The 23,982-nt window shown below is 31.5% G+C and overlaps 1 protein-coding gene across 2 annotated transcripts in view; it reads left to right on the plus strand.

The window, feature by feature from the left end:
- Positions 1–10,374, plus strand: part of sim (bHLH transcription factor single-minded) — a 141,827-nt gene extending 131,453 nt beyond the window's left edge. Inside the window, exons 8-13 of one of the 2 annotated variants that reach the window (XM_071184725.1) lie at positions 1,096–1,295; positions 3,797–3,903; positions 3,995–4,142; positions 5,372–5,574; positions 7,963–8,212; positions 9,377–10,374. In XM_071184725.1, the coding sequence (XP_071040826.1) occupies positions 1,096–1,295; positions 3,797–3,903; positions 3,995–4,142; positions 5,372–5,574; positions 7,963–8,212; positions 9,377–10,178 (1,710 nt within the window). In that variant the 3' untranslated portion in view covers positions 10,179–10,374. 2 annotated transcript variants of the gene reach the window in all.
- Positions 10,375–23,982: the final 13,608 nt, after the last annotated feature.

Here is a 23,982-nt window from a genome sequence, read left to right on the forward strand (position 1 = left end):
TTCACTAATGCACATATTTTTTATTGCTTGGTGTCCTATAGTAAAAATAACTTAAAATTGCCTGTGCTATAGCAAAAATGAAAATGGATTTTTCAACTTTTACTTTTTAAATACAATAGGCAGAAAAATAATTATCATTCAGAATATCTTCTTGTTTAAATTATTGGATTATCACGTACAAAGTCCAGTCATATTGGTTTGAAGGATTCAGTTTAAATAAGCTAATTAAATAGTGAAACTATTAATTAAGTTCCGCGTTCAGACACAAAAACGTAATTTCTCTGATTAAACTTTTTTATTATTATTTTTTTTTACTGATTAGGAATTTTGACTACTAAAATATAGTGAGTAACTGGTAGCTGCAATCTGGATAATATGAAATTGCAAAATCTGTCGAACAGTTGAATTATAAAACAATTTTAAAAAGTCATATTTTTTAATTTTAATTTCTCAAGAGCTATTCGACTAATTTCATTCAAATTTTGTAATTGTTATTTAATAGTAAATAGTTTAAAATGATGTAAAAATTGAAATGATCTGCACTTTTTCGATCATAATTTAATAAAGTATTAGTAGTTATCAAAAGTTCTTTTGCATGGAATGATCTTTAATTAAATGAGTTTTATAATTGTGTTCAAAAAATTTTCAATTCGCTTAAAAAATTTCCAATATATGACGAAATGTGTAAAAAGTGAAGCCAACATTAACCTTTTACTTATGGCTAGTACAATAAGGGGATCACAATGACTTCATCATGCTAAGCGCCGTAGACAAAATGTTAAGGGGCCCAATCTTTTGACCGCTCTCCTGACTAAACTATTAGGACCTTATTCTCCAGATTGCAGCTACATGCTGCATTGTGTTGATCAAAAACACAAATCTTTTTTTTGGGGGGAAACTATCTCTTATTATTCATATCATTCATATATTAAGCTATCACTCATTTGTTTAGTAGACTTAATTTATTGTTTTAATTAGGTAGACCTTATTTAAAAAAGAATCGTTAAGTTTTAATATTACCAAGTAATTATACCCCAATATGATACTTTGATACATTTAATTTTATTTAAACTTCATTTTGAACAAATATTTCAGGTCATTCACTGTAGTGGGTATTTGAAAGTGCAACGGTACAACGTGGAAGCGCCCCCATATGACAGTTGCTATCAAAACTTGGGTTTGGTGGCAGTTGGGCATTCCTTACCACCCAGCGCCATCACCGAAATAAAGATGTACTCCAACATGTTCATGTTCCGAGCCAACATGGATCTCAGATTGATATTTCTAGATGCCAGGTATGCTTCTTAGATTGATATTTATGTTAGAAAGTGTTCGATAAAGAAATCTTAAAATGTGACAGATATCCGAAGCCTATTCTAAGGCAATTATGACATGTTGATTCAAAATTAGCATACTGGAGTAGAGTCCCTATTATCCGAGTCCCAAGTTTCAGCTTTAACCAAGCTGTCCAATATTTAAATGATTTTTTTTGTTCTAGTTTATTTTTTATTTCTATAACTACCACCGGAAAAAAAAATTCTGAATTTTATCTTCCAAACACTCGGGACAACAAGCTGACGGACAACACGAGATTACCGATGAAATGATCGTTAATATCGTCAGTAATGAAAATGAATCTAGCGAAGATGATGAAGACAGTGACGATGAAAATCAACATGCAGATGAACTGGAAGCTATCGAAAGTGCTATCAAGTACATATATCACTCATGGGCTGCAATAGTGGCACAACTCAAAAAACACGTGTTTTGGACTAAGAACAGGTGTAAATATGAAAATACACATTCTTTTCAACAGCAATACTAGAACAACTCTAGCATAACTTGAAGGTAATCTTCGTTTAAGCAAACTAAAGTATTTCTTATGCATTTTCCTTAGCGATGAAAACTTTAAACCCACTTATCTCAAAACATGATTTTTTGAGTTGTGCCCTAGTGCAGCCCATGAGCGATATAGAACAACAAAAAGCAGCGACAGCAGCCTTCCTGTTATCCCTAAGAAAATGGCGAAGAATTGCAGCAGAAAAGCGCCAAAGAAATATAAAACAAGAAACGATTAAGGACTTTTTTAAGTAAAAACTCTTTAATTCTTGTAAAGTATGTTCTTTAAGTGTTAAATGTCAGTGAAGAAGAAAAATTATTTTTTGAACGGCAATTGTGATAATTAAATGTAAATTTCAAGAATTAATTTCACGAATTTGCACTTCGAAACCTAGCACTTTATGATATTTTATTTTATAACCGTCGTTGAACAGCCGACCCAATTAATTTTGAGTCTACGACAACTAATGTTCAACTTCGTAGCCTTATAATTTTGAACCCAATCCAGAAGACAAGGGAGCTCCTGGATCATGTATTGAGAGAAATTTGCCTTCGTGGAGGACTTTTTTCGTGGAGCTAACCCGCACTTGTATTACATGAAGAGGGAAACCACGGAAACCTCCCACGGCTAGCCCAACTCCAAGGAGAGTCTGACCCACGGTCCATCTACCACTGAGAATATTTTACGTCAGCACAGGGTTCGATGCGAGCCGGGTGCGGAATTCGAATCGACCAGCTATCGCTGGGATTCGAACCTGGGCCACATCATTGGAAGGCGAGCGCTCTAACCCCTGAGCCACCACGGCTCCACTTTATGATATTGAAATAATTCTAGCATTTAATAATATAACAATTGATATTCAAAAAGATAAAATAATTTTAAATTTTGTCACTTTTTAAAGTGGTGTCATTCAATTAATTTGTAAAATTAGAATTTTACTGTAGAATAAAGTTTTCAAATTCAAGAAAAATTACAAATTTTTATTATTTTATTACAGAGTGATTATTTATTGTAATTTTGTGTAATTATAATCAACTATAACTATACTATTATAAATAGTTTTAGAGATTGATTCAAATTATGATGTTACTGAAATTATGCCTAAAAGTGAATACCAGTGATTATAATAGAAGAGCTTAGTGAATGGGGGTATCACCTGGTGACAGTCCAAAAAAGTTCTAATCTTTGTGGTTAGCTATATGTATTATTATGACTTATTATTTTTTACCTGGTCAATAAAAACCGGTTTTTAATGGAAAATTGTTTTGTAAACAGCTTTTGCTGCTGCTATATTTTCTGAAGCTGTTGCTTTCAAATTCATATAAATGTCCCTTATAACCCACTTCCACTACGCTCTTCAACTGTTTCTAAGAGTTAGTATAGTTGCATGTTTTGCAATCAACAAAATTAAAACAAAACAGTAAATGAAGGCTAATTAATATTACATGATAAGAGACAGTTTGAAAATATTCAAATAAGGGATTCTTTTTAATGAAAAATTTGTTTTTATTAAAAAATTTCCCACCAGTTCTAAAACCGATTTTTTTTCAAACTCTCTAAAATTATAAATTAAACGCTTAATTAAGCCTTCTAACAATGAAATATGCTACAGTGAAAAGCTTTCACAATTCTATTTCTCTGTCTTAATTGAAAAACTTCATTCATTCTAAAAAAAATCTCGTTTCTTTTGAAAAACTTCAATCATTCTAAAATCATCTCGTTTATTAATTGAAAAACTTCATTCATTCTAAAGTAATCTCGTTTCTTAATTGAAAAACTTCATTCATTCTAAAATAATAAAATAATCTCGCTTCTTAATTGAAAAACTTCATTCATTCTAAAATAATAAAATCATCTCGTTTATTAATTGAAAAACTTCATTCATTCTAAAATAATCTCGTTTCTTAATTGAAAAACTTTATTCATTCTAAAATAATCTCGTTTCATTTATTGCAGAGTCACAAATTTAACCGGTTACCAGCCTCAGGATCTCATAGAAAAAACCTTGTATCACTACATTCACGCCTCAGATTGTGTACAAATGCGATATTCCCACGAAACCCGTAAGTAAAACGAGTCATTTTTTGCACGTCTGTGAAATTCGTGTTTAGTTTCATGCTTGATGAGTGTTGTAAATTTAATTTTTAATTTCAGTACTTCATAAAGGGCAAGTAACAACCAAATACTATCGATTCCTAACCAAAGATGGTGGTTGGATATGGATGCAGAGCTATGCCACCGTTGTCCATAATACGAGATCTTCAAGACCTCACTGTATAGTAAGCGTGAATTATGTTCTCAGGTTAGTTCATTAAGCTTTTATTTTATTGAAATTTAAAAGTACCGAAAGTTGGGAATTTAAATCCAACCCTCATCAAAGACTTGCCGTATAATTTCAATAAATTTACAACAACAACAAAAAATGAACCTAATGAAAATAATATTTGTAGGTTGCACTTCACACTTCATACCATAGTTTGATCTTTAACTTTTTTAAAAAACTGAATAGCAAAATTAATTTAAATTCCACTAAAAAGCTATGAGAGAATTGATTAAAAAAAGTTATGATATCCGTAGAAATGACATATTTTTTTTAAATTTCACATTTAATGTTTGAAAGCATGAGAAATTCATGGTGTGGGGGTATTCTGACTGAAGCTAATGTTCTGACTAGGGTATTAGAGTGTTTGATTATGACATTAAAGTGTCTGAATCCATGTTGTGACTTTAAACGATTTTTCGTGCAAAATTACACTGAAAAATATACGCGAAAACTGAAAATGCATTGAAAAATAGACACGTTATTTTTTTTTTTTTTTTCAGAATTCCTCTTTATATTTGACGGTTTAAAGTCGTTTTATTGAAGAAAAAAAACGGTTTGTCTCCGTTTTTCAATCTAATCAAAAGCGGATTGAAACAGTCTGTTGAAATTCTAGTTTTTTGCCAAGCAATTTTGCGATTCGTAATATAACTTCACCTTTTCTTCAATAATTTTACGATCATTTCTTATATTTGCTCTAACTTTTTAGCTATTACTTTACGGTATTGACTCCCTTAACTTCTCATAAATAAGACTGAGATTCGACTTTATTGTCAAATTGATACCATATTGAAGTGAAATTCTCACTATCACAATTTCTTTATAATAAAATACTTGAACTGTTATGGGGACATAGCATATAAAATATATATGAAGGGTGGTGATTACGGAACATCCTGTATATTTTCTTTTCAAACTTCGCATGTTAATCACAATAAGTGCTTTCTTAGGTTATTACTTTTAAAATTTGCATAAACAGAAGGTGAATATTCATAATAACATTTTGGAAAACTTTCACTTTAAAATATTATAAAATGCTACGGTTATTTAATATTAATTAATATATGTTAAATAATTTCCCAATCATAGAATATGTTATTTATTATGTTGTTATATTTTATATTTAAAGCTACAGGTTCTCTAATGTTTATAGAAATATTTTAAACTATGTAAAAATTCCCTCTCAATTGATAATAGAAAATTTTTAACAGCAAACAAGAAGGTGAAAGTTTGCAATTGGAAATGGAACAAATTAGGAAGGCAGAACCTCTCTATCCAGCTTCCGTTACCACTACTCAAAGCAGTCCTACGAATGGCACAACAAATGCAACACCTACGAGAGTGCGACATCAGAAAAATAAAAATCGAAAATCTCCTTACTTGTATGACGAGCCTAACATTGGATGCTTGAGAGGCAAGTACTAAGTAATCCCATCTTACGAATGCCTTCATAAAGTTCTTTATTCTAATGAAAGTTTCAAAAAATTGGCAACAATTAATACTGCGAAATAAAAAGCACTAACAATTGTCACAAACTGACAAAAATAAAGCAACGGGTGCGTTTTTGTGTCCATAGAGCAACTTTTTAAACGATAAAAATTTGTATTTGGTATCCTGCCATTAATACTGTTGAGTCCTTCTGCTTAGTTAATTTTATAAAGTTGTTCTTAACGACACAAAAACGCTTAAATGCCTTTATAGTGCTTAATTCTCATTTCATTTTTACTGTCTGTTATTGAGTAATGCTTCTCAAAAGAGATTATTTCAATTTGCTATTCTTTTCGATAAAATAAATCACTTCTGAGAAGCATATCATTGTGTTATATAGTTCGTTCACCAGGAGTTGGCGCTTGGCTCCGCCTTTATCACGTGGTATCCGACCATACTATTTCGCTATTTTTGGAAGAAGGATGTGAACAATCCTGAACAAGGTAGCTATTTGGCGCTCGTATGACAAAAATATTTATTTCACAATCATTATGTGCATTTTTTAACATTAAATATTTCATAAATTTGATATTCCTCTCTTTTGAGTGAATAGTTTATCCCTTTTGAGATAATTTGCTGCAATATATTTAATTAGCTGGAGTAAGGAAAGGTATAATTGCAGATGATAAAGCGAAGTAAGTGACTGAAAAAGAATTCACTGTTTGCGTTTGGCGCGTTTTAAGGGTTGTCTCAATTTCAAGCACGGAGACGTTTCTCCTTCTTACTCCAGAGCTGAAATGAACTCGTCCGAGGAGGTGCCAACTCCTGGTGAACGAATTATACTTGTAAAAATATACTTATTTAACAGCAATGTTTCTAAAAACTAATCTCATACTTGATTTAATTTAAATGTAACAATATAATAGTCTCTAATTTTTATTTTATTTTATGTTTTTAGTTATAGACGATTATAGTAAACATAAAAGTCATTTCTTAGTTTTTCTTTCAGTTTTGGCCTTTTTAGGGTTGCTGAAATGAAACAGTTCCAGAAACTTATAACTGACATAATATTTTAATGAAATAAAATATTGCAATGGAATAAATAATTGGATGAAATTATATAAGTTTTAAACAAGTTTACGATTTTTAAGATTTATTTATAAATTCCTTATTATAATATTTTCCATCACATCAAAGCGATATAATTCTTGATTATTAGTAATTGTGAGGAAGCTAGAGTATGTAAAGTATGCAAAGTATCATCCATTGCATACTCTACATGCTTTAACTTGCACAAACACTGCCGAGTTGAGTTGCGTTGTCTTAACTAGTTTGTAACCAAGGGATGTCAAATTTGATAAATAATTTTAAAAATTACTTCTTGAATGTTTTTCTTTTATTTCCAACCTGTGTCAACATTTCATCAATTCAGGCATTTACAGGGCAGATTTCTTGGCCACTCTTTCAGACGCACCATATTAGGTGGGACAACGTTGCTCCCACTGTCAGGACAGACAGTACACAGAATGAAAGAACATTCATTCCTTGCCTGAGATTCGAGCCCAGAACCTTCCTGATGCAAGTCCAGTTTCCTGACCCCTACACAGTTCGGTCGGCACTTCTTGAATGTAAAAAAAAACTTTACACCTTATACCATAGGTTCCCAACGTGGACGCTATCGCCCCCCAGTGGATCGTGATGACTTTTAGAGGGGTGCTAGCAAATTTATGGGTATGAAGGTGTGAAAGGGATTCCTTCATAGTCATACTTTATTTTGAAATATGTTTCCTCCAGTAAAAAGAATTATTTAACAATTCAAAGTGATATGTTGAATTCATTCACTTGAAATTTTGACCTCTGAAGTTATTTTTTTAAAATCAAAATAAGCGTAAAAACGTTTCCGATATAAATACATTGGCCATTTGGTAAATTAATGACTAAAAAGTATGATTATAGAAATGCATTGTAACAAGTATAGTAGAAGACTAAAAATTGGACAAAAATAAACTCAATTATATATTTAATTGTTTCATTTCAAGGGAGCGTTGAAAGTTTTTTGACTTGCAGAGCGGGTGGTGTTCCGAAAAATGTTGAGAACCACAGGTTCATACTTTAACATCGGATGACACAAGCTGTATGAAAAAGCATTAGTCCATAACCGAAAAATGTTGAGAACCACAGGTTTATACTTTAACATCGGATGACAAAAGCTGTATGAAAAAGCATTAGTCCAAACTAAAAAATTGAGTAAAACGACAAAAAATCAATAAAATACTGAAATTCAAATGTTTTAGTGTTTCCAAAGTAATTAACACCAGCTTAATATAAAAAATTTTAACGGTTCAAAGTAAAATTGTCTACTTTTGTTTTGCAGGTGAATCAGTAGATCCTTGTTTGTATGAAATGAATTCATTTCCGTTGCATCATGCTGCATTTCCTCCAGTGACCCATGCCCCTTATCCAGAGATGAATACGCCAAATCAACCCTCTCAGTATTCTCACTCTCCCCATGTAGCTATGGGTCTTCTCGATCCTGCCAATGGTGGGTTTCTTCCCCACTATACACACCAGAGACTATCACCACTACCTCCTCAAGTGGAATCTACTTACGAAAGAGACGATCGGTATGAATCACTTCAATTACTATTTCAAAAAAAAAATCTCTTCTTGCCTCAGTGTGTACTAATTTACGTAAAATTTTTGTGGAAAATATGCTATGTAAAATTGAAACAAAAGAATATCGGGGGTTACTTCAGACTTTTTGTGTCTGGGGATTTTACATAAAATTGCAAAAACTAGTGGTTTGATCAGACTTTTTGTGAAAAGTTTTTAGATTTTAAGTAAAAATGTTTTCAGACTTCTTGGGAAAAGTCCTACTTTTTATGAAAATTCTATTCATAATTATCTGAATTTAAAATTATTGTAAAATTGGGTTTTTTCTGCAAAGGTCTTTTTTTTTCTTCTTTTTTTTTCTTTTTCTTTTTCTTTTTTTTTTTTTTTTTTTTATTTTTTTNTTTTTTTTTTTTTTTTTTTTTTTTTTTTTTTGAACAGAACACAAAACAATATTTTTAGGAGGTTATTTTAAAATTAATAATTAAAAACGTCATAGACACCATTCCCCAAAGAAGAATTTCGCAAATGGTTTATTTTCAAAATGAGAAACATAACTAAAGGTTCATAAAGATAATTGTGTAAAAGGTCCTTTATTAGGAAAAAGTAATTAGTGAAATGTCCGTTGACGAACCCAAATTTCTCCTAAACTTAGCCCAAAATATTAAAGAAAATATATATATTTTTTAAACAGAATCTAAGCTCTCCTAACTAAAGTAGCATATTACAGATACTTCAGAATATTTTATTAAACTAAACAGCTGACAGTAAACATATAACAGCAACATAAACATAAGATATAATAACAGTTTTTCAGAAAAAAATTTTGATTTGTCTTTTCCAAACTAGTTTGGATAGTTCATAACAAAAATATTTCAGAGAAATCTATCAAAAACATAATGAACTGTAAGTTATCAACTAACACAAACCCACCATGTGAAACGATTTTAGCAGATACAAACGTCAATTCGAGATAGATCATTTATTAAATTATTCTCTGTATATCTCGAAGTTAATTATAACTTTTTTTTAAATAAAAATATTTAAATTAATAACAGAAAACAAAAATTTAAAATATTAAAACTGAAGAAAATGTTTCGAAATGCATCACATTTAAAATTATACGCGTTTCTTCTATTACAAGTGATAACGCTATACATAATTATTCTCTCTTTCAGATATTCAATGCACAATTATGCATCTTTTCCTCCTTGTGAGGCATCTGTCATATCGTCCTCTCCAGATATTGAGCCAGACGCTCTTCAACCTCTTCCCTGTGTGATTCCATCTCAACAAGATTTGTGCAACGCCAGTGTGGGATACGTCCCTGGTGCCCCAGCAGAGCCCCATGAAATAATTGTGCCCCATGTAATATACAATACAACTACGAATAGCGTCGGACCTTTCAGCAGCCCTTCGGACTCCATGCTTTCAGAATCAGATCTAGAAGGCTTTCAAAATGGAAGGGCAGATTCTCCTCGTTCTACTTCATCCACATCTTCACCCTTACATCACCATCAGCAGCATAACAACAACAACAGCTCTTCGAAACCATCAACAAGTGCCTTAGGACCTGTGCTTCGCAGCAGTGGTAATAGTCACAGCAATCATTACAAATCCGTCATTACCCCAACCAATCTGCAGAGTCCCACGGGACCCACTGACTTTCTCAACTCCCGGTTAACGAAACAGCACCAGTTCCAGCAACGAAACTTTGCCAGTTGCTCACCGACTGATTCTTCTTACAACGATTCCTGTTACTATGAGGCGGCACGACAGCAGCAATCACACCTCGATTCCAGCATCAAGTACGCGTTATCCAAATGTGACAGTTACGCCGATAAAACGTATTGTGTGCCATCGAGCAACGGGACGAGTGACTATAGTTGCAATAATGCACATGACAGTGTCCAACCTCAGTATACAAGCGTCATCGTTGACGCGCAGCAGTACCAGATGGCGAACGGTTTTGTCCACTGATTTTGCATTTTCTAGTCGTCCGAGAAGTGGTCGAATTAATGAACATATGTGCTAAACAAATGGAATTATAAATTGTACATGCATGAAAATCATTTCCCCTGTGTAGAAAAAAAAATCTTGTAGTGCCAATTTATTGAGAAAAAAATATATAATATATTTTTGAGATACGTTAAAGTAAAATTACAATATTAATGGTTGTCAGTGTTTTATTTGATTTTAATAGTACAAACTTGTATACGCTCAAAACGTAAAGCCAAAGAGTAAAGATATAAATTATGACGTAGTAATTTTTTCAAAACAAAATCGTTCTCTAACAGAAAAAATATTCATTTTCCACTTTGTTTAAGGCATTGTGTTGTATCTTTTACACATTAATTGTTTTTTAATCATCACCATCACGACAGCCCTTTGTGAGCTTGGGCCTTCCTCAGAAGCTTTCCCCATTCTGCCCTTCTCCCAGCAATTAATTTCCAGTTCTTTACTTTTAGGATGGTAAAATCCTCATCCACACAGTCTTTCACATCTCTTTTTGAGCCTTCCTCTTGGTCTTTCATTGGAGGGGGTTGCATTGAAGACTCTTAATGCTGTTCGTTCTGGGCTCATTCTCACTACATGCCCGGTCCATCTCATTCTACTTAGATTTTTTTTTAATATCTCACCTAAATTAAGTGGATAGTGGAGATGGGGGAAAAATTTAATTCTTTTAGAAAATATTAATGACCGAAAAATATAGATTACCAGGAGCAAACCTAAATTGCCCATTGTAACATCAAAATTCAATGACACTTTCAACTAAAATTATGATTATGAGAGGTAAAATTACGAATATCAGATTTAGAAAGTCGTTTTCTGACCGTGTTGCTCCTCAACTTTAAGATTTATGAAATTATTTAAAAGAATTACTCTCCCTAAAAAAGTTATTGATGCCCAAAATGTACATGTTTCATGGTGAAATTGTGTAAGGAAAAACTTTCTGATGTGTCTGTTGTTATACGGTAAATTTCAGCCTTAAATTTTGCCAACACTTTGATATTTCGACAGTAATTTTGAGACCATTTTGAAGCTGAACTCCAAAGTTTTATGGTAGGATTTTAAAAATTAACTTTTGTAAAAAATATTTATGTTTCACGCTGCAAATGTGTAAAGCTAATGTTTCAACTGTCCTTTTTATAGCTAAAATTGGTATTATTTTCCCCGAAAATTTTAGATTTTGAATCTCATTTTAAAAGTTACAGCTCAAGTACAAAATGCATGGTAACATTCAAAAAAGAGACGCGCTTGGAAAATATTAATGATCAAAAAATATAGTTTTCGCGATCAAAATATATAAAATTATCCTTTGAAGTGCTTCTTGAAACGTTACATTTCAGTCTTACTTTCATTATCAACGTGATATTTTTCTTGTCATTTTGAGACAAAGTTAAAACTCAACTCCAGAGTGTATGTAACCATTTTAAGAAAAGAAGAAAATAGAGATTTGAAAAGAGTTTTTATTTTGCTTTGCAAATGTGGGAAATTTTTTGTCTAATTGTCCTTTTCAACGTAAAAATGTAGGGTTATGCACACGAAAATATGAGAACATGATTGTTATTTTCAGATAAATGTACTGCTCAACTTCAAAATGACGGAAAAACAATTTAAAGAATGACCCGTGAAGAAATTGTTCAGCCCAAAAACTATACATGTGTGTGAAAGTGAAAATGCGTAAAATTATTTTCTAAAATATTTATACGTAAAATTTTTACTTTAAATTTTAGAATGAAATTCATTAAATCTCTGTCGTTTCGGCTGCCACTTTGAGACGAAGTTGAAACTCTACTGGTAAGGTTAAGGTAAAATTTTTAAAAAATGACTTCAAAAAAATTTAAAAAAACATTGATGTTTTAAAAAGAATTAGTTTTCGCTTTGTAAATACGTGAAATTAATGTTTCAACTGTTTATTTGAACTTTAAAATTCAGATTTATTTTCAGGAAGAATATGACATTTAGATAATTATTTTCAGGCAAAATTACCATTCAACTTCAAAATGCATTGAAAATTTGCAATATTTTGCAATAAGTTTCGATAACTTTCAATGACCTTTCCTTTTTGCAATAATTTTCATAACAAAAATTGCAATAACTTTCAAACAAATTAGAATTTCGAGAAAAAAAATATAATATAATTAATGAAGGAAAACGGCTTTCTCAGTGAGTCAAATTTTTTTTTCCGTAGCTGCATTTCAGCAGGTTACGAATCAAACGAACATAGTTTTTTTTTTTAGTTAAAGTTTAACATTTAACAATTCTGTAGTTAATAATCAAATGTTATTTCTTTCATTCCATTGCACTCCTTCTACTCACCTTCGTTTCCAAGTTTCTAAGTCCTTTAGATTTTGCGCAGCAAAGAGCAAATTGTAACGTAAAGCAAAAAAAGAAAAAAGAAAAAGTGAGAAAAAAAGTGAGCGCTCATGAAATTTTGCAAAAATTGGGAATAAGGCACTGATTTTAGTAATTTTCATAGGTGGAGAAATGTCGCCAAAGTGGCGATTTTTAAAAAGTTTTAATAACTTTAAAAATATTTTAGTTATTTGTCCGTTCTAAAGCAAGATAGCATACACCAGTGTTTCCCAAACTTATGACTTTTGTGTACCATTTCTAAATGTTTCGTAGCGCTGTGTACCACTAATAAAAAAATGAATGTATTTTTTACTATTAAAAAATTTCACAAAAGTTAAAAATGACAACTGTCTGTTGACACCACTCATTATTAACTGTTAACTGCAAAAAAATAGCCAATAGAAAAGTACGTAATAGTAAATTTTCATGGCTAGATTTGTTTTCAATAAAAAAAATTGAAAATTTCGTTTGTTGCAAGATATTTTGCATTAGAACGTGTACCCCCGCTGAACTGTTCCCGTACCCCTGGGGGGTACGCGTACCACACTTTGGGAAACACTGGCATACACGATACGTTCTTTACAAAAAGATGTCTTTTGCTGTATAAAATTATAGCTTTGCTTGAAGGCACTTAAGTGAAGGCACTTAAACTGTGGCTATAGACAAAGAACGAGGATATAAGTGAGCATGGTCTTTATGGACTGGAACCCAGTACCCTTGCTGTTAAAAAAAAAAAGCACTTTGGATGATCAAAAATGTATTTTATAAAACTATTAACATTTTAAAAGCAAAATAATTTTGTATATCAGTTTGATGTTAGAATTTTAGATGACGAAATTAAAATCATAAATTAACGTTTTAAATACTTCGAAAAACTCACAACATGTTAGAAAACTACTATTATTTCTGCATATTAAAAAATTTGCTACAATTCTAAATGTCTTATATGAATAACAATAAATTCGCAGCTCATAAGCGTGAGGTTTCAGAAAAGGGCAAGAGAAGAAGCTGACTTACGTTAATTTTGAAGACATGTTGAGACATTCCAAAAATGTTTGCACTTTATTCAGTTTAAAAATATGATCGTTAAGCCTACTTTTGAATAATAATAATAATAATAACTTCCAAGGGAGTCATTCTTTAGATACAGAAATACTTTAGAATCGAGCTTGAAAACACTGTTTTAAATTGAATGTCAAAATCTCTTATACCTCAGGAAAATTCAACTCAACTTCAACTTTACGAAGAAATTTTAAAATATTTGTGCAAATTTGAAATTCGGAACCTAAATTTTTTGACCATCAATTTTTTCTATTAAAAGTCATTTTTTAAAACACTGCCATGAACTTTGTAGTTCAGCTTCAAATTTGTATGAAAATGGTAGCTGAAATATCATATTGTTTGTAAAATCAAGAATGCAATGAGCGTTACAAAGGACACTATAAAGAATTATTTCAAAAATTTTCACCGGGAAACTTAACTATTTGTCATCAATATTTTCAACAGAAAGTCATGGTTTTAATAAGTGAGACAATGAAAATATGAAAAATTGGATAGATATGACAACCAAAGCTGACGTCTTCAGGGGGTACCAGCTCCGAAAGTCATAAAAGCAAAACCTTTTCTATCAAGAGAGCAAGACAAAAGTCTAAAATTGCCGTCTCATTGTTTTAATAAGATTCATGCAATTTGTAGTGGAGTAGGAGCTTTAAAAATTGCAATCGAACTATCATATTTTTGATTGCTTCCTTAATGCGTCATATTTGTTTCCAATTAAATAGTTTTTTTTTAAATATTGCAGGTTTGAAACTTTAGGATTTACTTTATGTTTACCTGATCTAGCTTTTCCCTTTAAATTTTAAATTATTAATGTAGGTGGGTGAAAAATTGCCATGAAGGATTTCTCCTGCTGTAAAACGCCCTCTTAATCGGTCGAAATGTCCCAAGTACTTCAAGATCCAAAATATCTCTTTCGTTGAATTGTCTTTTACCGGATTTGAAACTATCTATAAATGATGTCACGCATATTTTTTTTTCAATCATTTTGACCTTTATCTCTTCCACCTTTATAACAAAGTATCATATTTTACTTATCTCTTACTCGTGTCACAAATCAAAATATATTACATAAACATATACTTGCGGTTCAAACACGAAACTACGTTAAAGATAATATTTCAAAGTTGAAACTTTAATTCTGAGTTTTAATAATTATGAAATATTTGAGATCATATAAACATTTATAAAATTTTTCAGTCATTCAATTACTCAATTTACCCAATCATAAATTTTTCAATAACTCAATTTACTCAATTATAAATTGGAAATTACCTACAATAATTTGTTATTAATACCCATGAAAAAGAAATGTTTTGACTCAGCTAGCATATGGGAATTTCGACATCGCTCTCATTAGATAGTTGAAAGCTTGAATTTTGTGAAAATGACCCGTGGTATTCCTTCTTATTTAAATGCCAAAGAAAATTTCTTGTTAATAGTAAATTTTTAACTAGGATTTAATTTAAATTTTTACCTGAATCGATGCCTTTCAATACAAAATAAAATCAGTAAGAATATGAAAAATAATTAATGAGTAAATAGAAATCAGTAAAAACAAATTATCGTTCTAAAATGCATATAGGAGGGGGGGAAATAAGTAAATAAATAAATGATCCAAAAATAAATAAGGCAGAAATATTTAATCAGCTCGTTTTAAATGGTTTTACTAATTAATGGTTTTACTTTAACTAAAAAGTGCGAAGTCATACTCCTGGTCACCTCCTCCCTTTCCCTTGGGGCTTAATTTGCAGTAATTATTTGAAAAGCAACTAAACATTAAATGTGAATAGTTGGCTGAATTGACTTAAGTCAGCTAAAGTATATTCCCCTTTTTTCGTTTTCAATTATTTTATTCAAAGAAGAAGAAAAAAAGAAAAAAGGCCAATAAATGTAATGTTAATCAAAAGATAAAATTCTAGCAGATGTTTATTATCACTTCAAGGTTTAAAGATCGATTTTAAAAAATTTAACATGCTAGTCACGAAATTTAACTCACTATCTGTATCTTCCTCAAACACAAACTGGAGGAAGTCCTTATTTTTAACTGGAAACATCCAGCTTAGGGGAATTTTGCCCATTTTAACCCTTTTGCTTGGTACAATAAGTAACAGCTGGTACAGTAAATGGACCAGAATGGCTTTATCATGCTAAGCGTCTTGAGCAAAAAGTTAATATCTTTAAGCTATTTCAATTATTACACAAAAATTATTAATTTTAGCTTTTTCTGGATATATTTTTGTCATATATTTCTTCACATGTTAATCATGAAACTAAGTCCACTAAACTCAAATTATAAGATATTTTATTCGCCTTAACTTAAAGTATCCAACTTGATAACACTGATATTATAAATTCAGGTAGCCGCTAAAGTCGGCACTTTTTTTTTTTTTTTTTTNTTTTTTTTTTTTTTTTTTTTTTTTTTTTTTTTTTTGAAAGCAGCTTTAATTAGAATTTGAATTCTTATTTTTGGTAAGCAGAAATTCTAAAATTATAATTCTAAAGTACATTTTAAAAATTTCAAAATATCGTTTTCAAAATTAGGGCAAATTTAAGCATAAAAACTGGAAATATTTATTCTCACGCTTGCAGCTCTACAACAAGTTGTAATGCATAAATATCAATTTTTTTTCTTTTGTCATCTGATGCCACTTGCCAATAGCATTATCGCTGTTTTTAGGCAGAGATGGCCGCTTTTTCTTGTTTTCCAGTGACGGCATCTATGGCCATGGATTCGAATTCTGCCACACACTTACGTCACAGTTCGTTTTAAAGGGAGGACATATTCACACACCATCCATCCGCAGATCATAATTTTGACCTTAACCAAAGCACGATGAATCTCCGATCCAATTACCCCCAGAGGTATTTATTTGTTATGGAAACTTAGAGGACTTTGTGACCTCGATACATTTAACATGCACTAGTCACCATTTTGTGCATGGGGAGTCTTCGGTCGGCAAGGATCGACCTCATGACCTCTTGGCCTAACGCCCTATCAGTCAGGCTATCCCGACCAATTAATTTTTTGATCAATAATATGGGTATGTGCGTTTTGAATTAAAATCCTTAAAAAAATTTCAAATTTAAAAAGTTGTAGAACTAAATATATAGTTAAATATTGATTTTCTAAATGAAAATTCTAAGCATTCTAATTTAAAGATCAAAATGATAAATTCACACCTTGACCTTAGCTTTCAGTTCAAAACGTAGCTAACATAATACAAAATCTACATACAAAGATTCAAAGAATTCTATTACAAATTTTGTAATGTGTGTTAGCATAAAAAGAGTTTTCCAAAACCAACGATTCCTTAAAAATGCTTTTTTTTATTTTAAAATGCATTATTTTAATTGTTATTCTGTTTCGGTATTGCTATCGGCATGTAATTGATTTTCTGCCAGCATGCGAAAAAACAAGTATAACTTCGATTCTAAAGAACGTAGAACAATTTGAAGATATTTAAAGAGCTAATGAGCAAAAGTTAATATGCAAGCACTAAAAAAAAATTCACAACTTTTGTCGAAATTGCCGATTTTTACCCTGTTGTATATCTTAAAAAAAGCTGCCCTAAACGATATTTGAATAGAATTTATTACCTTTCTTATTACTTCTTATTATAAGTAAAAATTCTAATATAATTATATTTTTACAGAGATAATCGTTTTGCAAAAGCATACAAACAGAAATTTCCTTGAAATACAACTTTTTAAGTCGTAAAATTGAACTAAATGATGTCTAGTCAAATATACTGGAAGCAAAAAGATATATCTTGATTTCCCAATAGCTTGATATGTTAACTGTCCTGCTTGGAACTGAATTTGTCAAGGAAAAATTGGAATTAAAAAAGAGTTTAATGAAAAAAGATTTGCATAAACTAAATTTAGAAGCTAAGCATAGTTTATAAATTTCAAAACAATCATCTTTTAATTCATTTCTGTGCGTTAAATATCAATTAGATCGTTTCATTTACACTCGTTGTTAATGACGATTTCCTTTCTAAAACACCACACGCAACCCAGCTCATTAGTTTCTATAGCAATCAAAAGAACAAATAGATTTAAAATTCGATAAACTACATCAACATCATTTAGATGACGTTTTAACCTTGGAAATTGTTTGTGTTTTGAAGTTTTCCTTTTAACTATTATGACAGAGTTATTTATAAGAGGTTTCTATAGATTTCTAAAGCCATTCATCCCAGCTTTCTAACCCTGTTGAGCAATAAATATTGCTGTTGGTCTTCAAGATTTACCCCCAGTTTTATAAAATAGGTCAAAGCAGGGATTTTAAATGATTTGATATTTATTTACTTTTTAATAATAATAATTGTTGAACATATCTGTTTGTTTCCGACGTTTTAGGCTATTTCACCATTGAGTCAACAAATTAATTTAGGCAAATTTAAACCTATGAGATAATTAAACTTTTCTGAAGGTCCTGGAACAACAATATAACAAGTTTATTATAAAGTTTCTGAATATTATTTTTTCTCTAAGGTTGTCTTTCGTCAACTTATTATTCATATCTTCCTTATTATTCCTGCTAAAGTTCTTCATTTTTGACATCTACTAAAAACTATCGCCACTGGTTTAAAAGGGTTTTTTTCTAAATTTATTTTCATATATAATTCTATTTAATTTTAGCTAAATCACTGAATATACATTTTCTTCTCGATAATCTGTTGTTTTATAAATTTCATAAGTTTTATGAATTTTAGCTTCTTTTGTTTATTTTATTTTCTTAACTAATTAAAGGTGCCTTCTTAGGAGTTTTCATTAGTGTTTTTTTCTTCCAAACGTTAAATAAATAAAACATGTATGAAACCGAAAATATTTAATATTTTTTTATCAGTAAGATGCTACTTTAACACTTTATATTCTGCTGTTTTACAGTTATTACAAAGATCTTAAATGCACGCGCACGAAATGATCGTATATGAAAAGTTTTATAGTAAAAACTCAGCATTAAACCTATTTTGATGCTCAATGTAATTCAATTGAAATAAAAATTGGAAGGGCTCCAGATTACCCATCAGCCTACTTCTTCATCCAATAGGGACCATAAGATCCTTATTTTATTTGAATTGTAAATAAGAGATTTTTTTAAAACATTTATTCAAAAAAGGTTTACTAATAAAGTTGATTAAAAAAAAGATTAGGCTATATAAAAGTCTGATTAGTTTAATGTTAGCAAATGCTTGTGAGAGTTATAATCATGACAATGAGGTTTTATGAGATTTCATGTGAGAAACCAGCTAGATATCTCTTTAAACTTCAAAGAATACATAAAATGGGCATGCCACTTTACCAGGATGTATGAAGATCGCGCAACCAGAACCATAGAAAGGCAGACCAAATTTGAAATGGTTAGATGGCTTAGAAAGAGATCCACTGGCATTATGGACAAATAACTAGAGAAAACTTGCGGTTAGAAGATTTGTTTGAAAGAATTACTTGAGAAAGCCCACCCCGGGCTTTCGAGCCCATAAAAAAGAATAAAATTGAGATTTTTTGTTTCGTGTGCGTGTGTGATTAAAAAAGACATTGAGTGATAATAAGCAAATATTTTTAAAAAAAAATATTTTAAAAAAATCATTAAAATGTTGTTAAATTAATGAAATGATTAAATGTTAAAAAAATTTCGAACAGTTAAGAATTGGTTCAATATTGAATAATCCCATTATTTTGTTGACGTTTAATGTTACACGACCCTTCCTACAAGGGCGTAACTAGAGTTTACAGCACCCGGGCGTAAATTCAATTTTTGCGCCCCCTCTCTTTATAATCTAAAATGATTAAAACAATGATACTTGGGTTTGAATAACAGAAAAGTTGTAAGCATGGAAGGAATTAGCTTGCAAAAAATATGCTTTAAAATTATTTTATTGTAAAGCATGAAACTGAACTAAATTCACATAATTAAGATTTAAACTTCATAAATTAAGCTTATCATATAAGTGTAGATTTTGGTTTTAAACCACTTTTATAAATTTTTTAAGAAGAATTTAAAAATATTATATGAAATCCAGCAAACCAGTGGACCAATTTAAAGAATTTTTTTCAAACTGTTGTAACACGTGACTTTTCTCATTCTTTTTACAAACTAATTTTTCAATAAAATTGTGCAAATATCTAAGTTCTGAGTTAATCCAATAGTTTTGAGAGAAGCAGGAAATAAAAATTCATAAACTTAAATTCTCTTTTCAAATGTAAGAAATCCGACAAAAATGTTAAAAAGATTATTTTAATTCGTCACGTATTTATGACCGATATTAAATTTTAAAAAAAAATAATTAAAGATTCATTCGCAAAGAATATTTTCAGAATAGTGTAAGGTATCATATTAGAAACGCCATTGAATCTAATTTAGACACATTTTATTCTAGAATTCATTCCGGAAATTAATGTCATTTCGGTGCATTTGATATTTGCTATCAAGATTTCATTTTTTAATCAATAATGTATTCATCCTCATTAAACCTTTCAATGACGGATTGAAAATGAATCGAAAAAAAGGAATTGGTGTTTTTAAGACTAACGAAAATTTAATGTGCCGAAACGACATTGCTTTCCAGCCCCCCTAATATTTATGTAACTTGAATTTTGCGTCCCTGAGAGACTGCACCTGGGGACGGATGTGCCTTCGCATCCCTCCCAAGCTACACAACTGTCTCCTTGTCTTTAAAAGTGACACTTTCACTAGTGTGAGATGTAGGAATGAGATCTCAAATTTAGAGTTATCAAGAATGTTTAATGGACAAGTTTTAATGGACAAAAATTATTCGTCGCCTAAAAAAAGCATAATTGTATCAGGAGCAAATATACCAAAACAAAAAGCCTAATTTAGAATATGAAATTTCGAATTAAATAATGCAGTTATTACAAAAATTAAAAAGTTCTGTTCTAACATATTCTAGAATTAAATAAATTGCGATTCGTGAATTTCGAGAGAAAATAATGTTCAAATTTTAATTAACATTTGGTTTAAATTTATCTTAAAACTCAATTATCTGAATGCATGTACACAAGAAATTCAGAATTCATGAAAAGGATGGGTTTTTTTTATTTGAAAATATGCATGTTATTTCGGGACAAATTGTTTAAAAAATACTACATTCCCTTGCATAAAAAAAAATATTAAAAATATCATTTTTCATAAAATCTTAATGTCTTTTTAATAATCAAATCAGTATCGTGAATAATATTTCTTCATTGTATAATAAAACAATAATGAAAAAAGTTCATTCACTTTTTGAGTACTAACCTTCTAAGTTCAAAAGAATATACATAACAACATGTAATGTGTGTTTTTTGTTTCCTCCGTCGGAAAAANCTTGTGAGGCATCTGTCATATCGTCCTCTCCAGATATTGAGCCAGACGCTCTTCAACCTCTTCCCTGTGTGATTCCATCTCAACAAGATTTGTGCAACGCCAGTGTGGGATACGTCCCTGGTGCCCCAGCAGAGCCCCATGAAATAATTGTGCCCCATGTAATATACAATACAACTACGAATAGCGTCGGACCTTTCAGCAGCCCTTCGGACTCCATGCTTTCAGAATCAGATCTAGAAGGCTTTCAAAATGGAAGGGCAGATTCTCCTCGTTCTACTTCATCCACATCTTCACCCTTACATCACCATCAACAGCATAACAACAACAACAGCTCTTCGAAACCATCAACAAGTGCCTTAGGACCTGTGCTTCGCAGCAGTGGTAATAGTCACAGCAATCATTACAAATCCGTCATTACCCCTACCAATCTGCAGAGTCCCACGGGACCCACTGACTTTCTCAACTCCCGGTTAACGAAACAGCACCAGTTCCAGCAACGAAACTTTGCCAGTTGCTCACCGACTGATTCTTCTTACAACGATTCCTGTTACTATGAGGCGGCACGACAGCAGCAATCACACCTCGATTCCAGCATTAAGTACGCGTTATCCAAATGTGACAGTTACACCGATAAAACGTATTGTGTGCCATCGAGCAACGGAACGAGTGACTATAGTTGCAATAATGCGCATGACAGTGTCCAACCTCAGTATACAAGCGTCATCGTTGACGCGCAGCAGTACCAGATGGCGAACGGTTATGTCCACTGATTTTGCATTTTCTAGTCGTCCGAGAAGTGGTCGAATTAATGAACATATGTGCTAAACAAATGGAATTATAAATTGTACATGCATGAAAATCATTTCCCCTGTGTAGAAAAAAAAATCTTGTAGTGCCAATTTATTGAGAAAAAAATATATAATATATTTTTGAGATACGTTAAAGTAAAATTACAATATTAATGGTTGTGTGTGTTTTATTTGATTTTAATAATATAAACTAGTATACGCTCAAAACATAGCCGGGATATCCAGGTCGGTAGGGAGCTGGGTCCATGTCCGAGAGTTCATGGGTTCGAACCCCACCGGCCGAAGACTCCCCGTGTAGTAAAGTGACTGATGCACGTTAAATCTGTCAAGTCGCAAAAGTCCTCCATGTTCCCATAACAAATCAATACCTCTGGGGGTGCTGGATTGGAGATCAATCGTTCTCTGATTCAGGTCAAAATTACGATCTGTGGATAAATGAATGGATGTATGAATGGGTCCGCCTTTTAAACAGGTGTGACGTATGATGTGGCGAAGTCGAATTCTTGGCCATAGATGGTGCCACAAAAAAACAAGAATAGCACACTCGACCTTAAATTTGCTCGGTTTCACCAGGAAGGCTTGCCCGTGTGGCAAGTGGCATTAGATCCAATCAACCAACCAACGCTCAAAACGTAAAGCCGGAGAGTAAGGATATAAATTATGGCGTGGTAATTTTTTCAAAACAAAATCGTTCTCTAACAGAAAATATTCATTTTCCACTTTGTTTAATACTTTGTGTTGTATCTTTTACACATTAATTTTTTTTTAATATCTCGCCTAAATTAAGTGGATAATGGCGATGGAGAAATTAATTTAACTCTTGCAGATTATTTTAATGGTCCCGCAGTGGACCGATCGTTAAGACACGGTTCCCAGTAGATCACCAAAGTCAAGCATCACTAGCTGCGGTCAGTGTGCGGGTGGGTGTCCACTTGGATTAGTCTGAGTAGGGACCGAGAGTGTGCGGTATTGGTTCTCGTTAAACTGTTCTACCTTGAAGTGCTCGACTTCGCATGCAGGTCGTTGGCCTACCGAAGCGGGGGTGCCATCCCCTCTGCAGAGGATCAAATTTGTGAACACACTTGTCTTCGGATCATCCTCAGGGATGTTTCCCAGACAGTCGCCAATAGCCCATTGTGCAGCTCTAGTGCGACGGAAATGAACTACAAGAACAACAAAAATATTAATGACCGAAAAAATATAGATTACCAGGCGCAAACCTAAATTGCCCATTGTAACATTAAAATTCAGTGACACTTTCAACTAAAATTATGATTATGAGATTTAGAAAGTCGTTTTCGGACCGTGTTGCTCCTCAACTTTAAAATTTATGAAATTATTTAAAAGAGATGACTCTCGTAGAAATTATTGATTCCCAAAATGTACAGGTTTCATGATGAAATTGGGTAAAAAAAAATTGTTTCTGATATGCCCGTTGTTATACGGTAAATTTCAGCCTTAAATTTTGCCAACACTTTGATATTTCGACTGTAATTTTGAGGCAATTTTGAAGCTGAACTCCAAAGCTTATACCAAGATTTTGAAAATTAACTTTTGTAAAAAATATTTATGTTTCACGTTGCAAATGTGTAAAACTAATGTTCTAACTGTTCCTTTTATAGCTGAAATTCGTATTATTTTCCCTGAAAATCTGAGATTTTGAATCTCAACAGCTCAAGTACAAAATGCATGGTAACATTCAAAATAAAGACGAGCTTAGAAAATATTAATAATCAAAAAATTTAGTGTTCACGATGAAAATATATAAAATTATCCTTTGAAGTGTTTCTTGTAAACGATAAATTTAAGTTTTAATTTCATTTTCAACGTGATATTTTTCTTGTCATTTTGAGACAAAGTTAAAACTCAACTCCAGTGTGTATGTCACCATTTTAAGAAAAGAAGAAAATAGAGATTTAAAAAGAGTTTTTATTTTGCTTTGCAACTGTGGGAAATTTTTAGTCTAATTGTCCTTTTCAACGTAAAAATTTAGTGTTATGTTCAGGAAAATATGAGAACATGATTGTTATTTTCTGATAAATGTACTGCTCAACTTCAAAATGACAGAAAAACAATTTAAAGAATGACCAGTGCAGAAATTGTTCAGCCCAAAAACTATACATAGGTGTGAAGGTGAAAACGCGTAAAATTATTTTCTAAAATATTTATGCGTAAAATTTTTACTTTAAATTTCAGTATGAAATTCATTAAGTCGCAGTTGTTT

Source organism: Parasteatoda tepidariorum, chromosome 9 (assembly GCF_043381705.1).
Source record: "Parasteatoda tepidariorum isolate YZ-2023 chromosome 9, CAS_Ptep_4.0, whole genome shotgun sequence".
Lineage (NCBI taxonomy): Eukaryota > Metazoa > Arthropoda > Arachnida > Araneae > Theridiidae > Parasteatoda > Parasteatoda tepidariorum.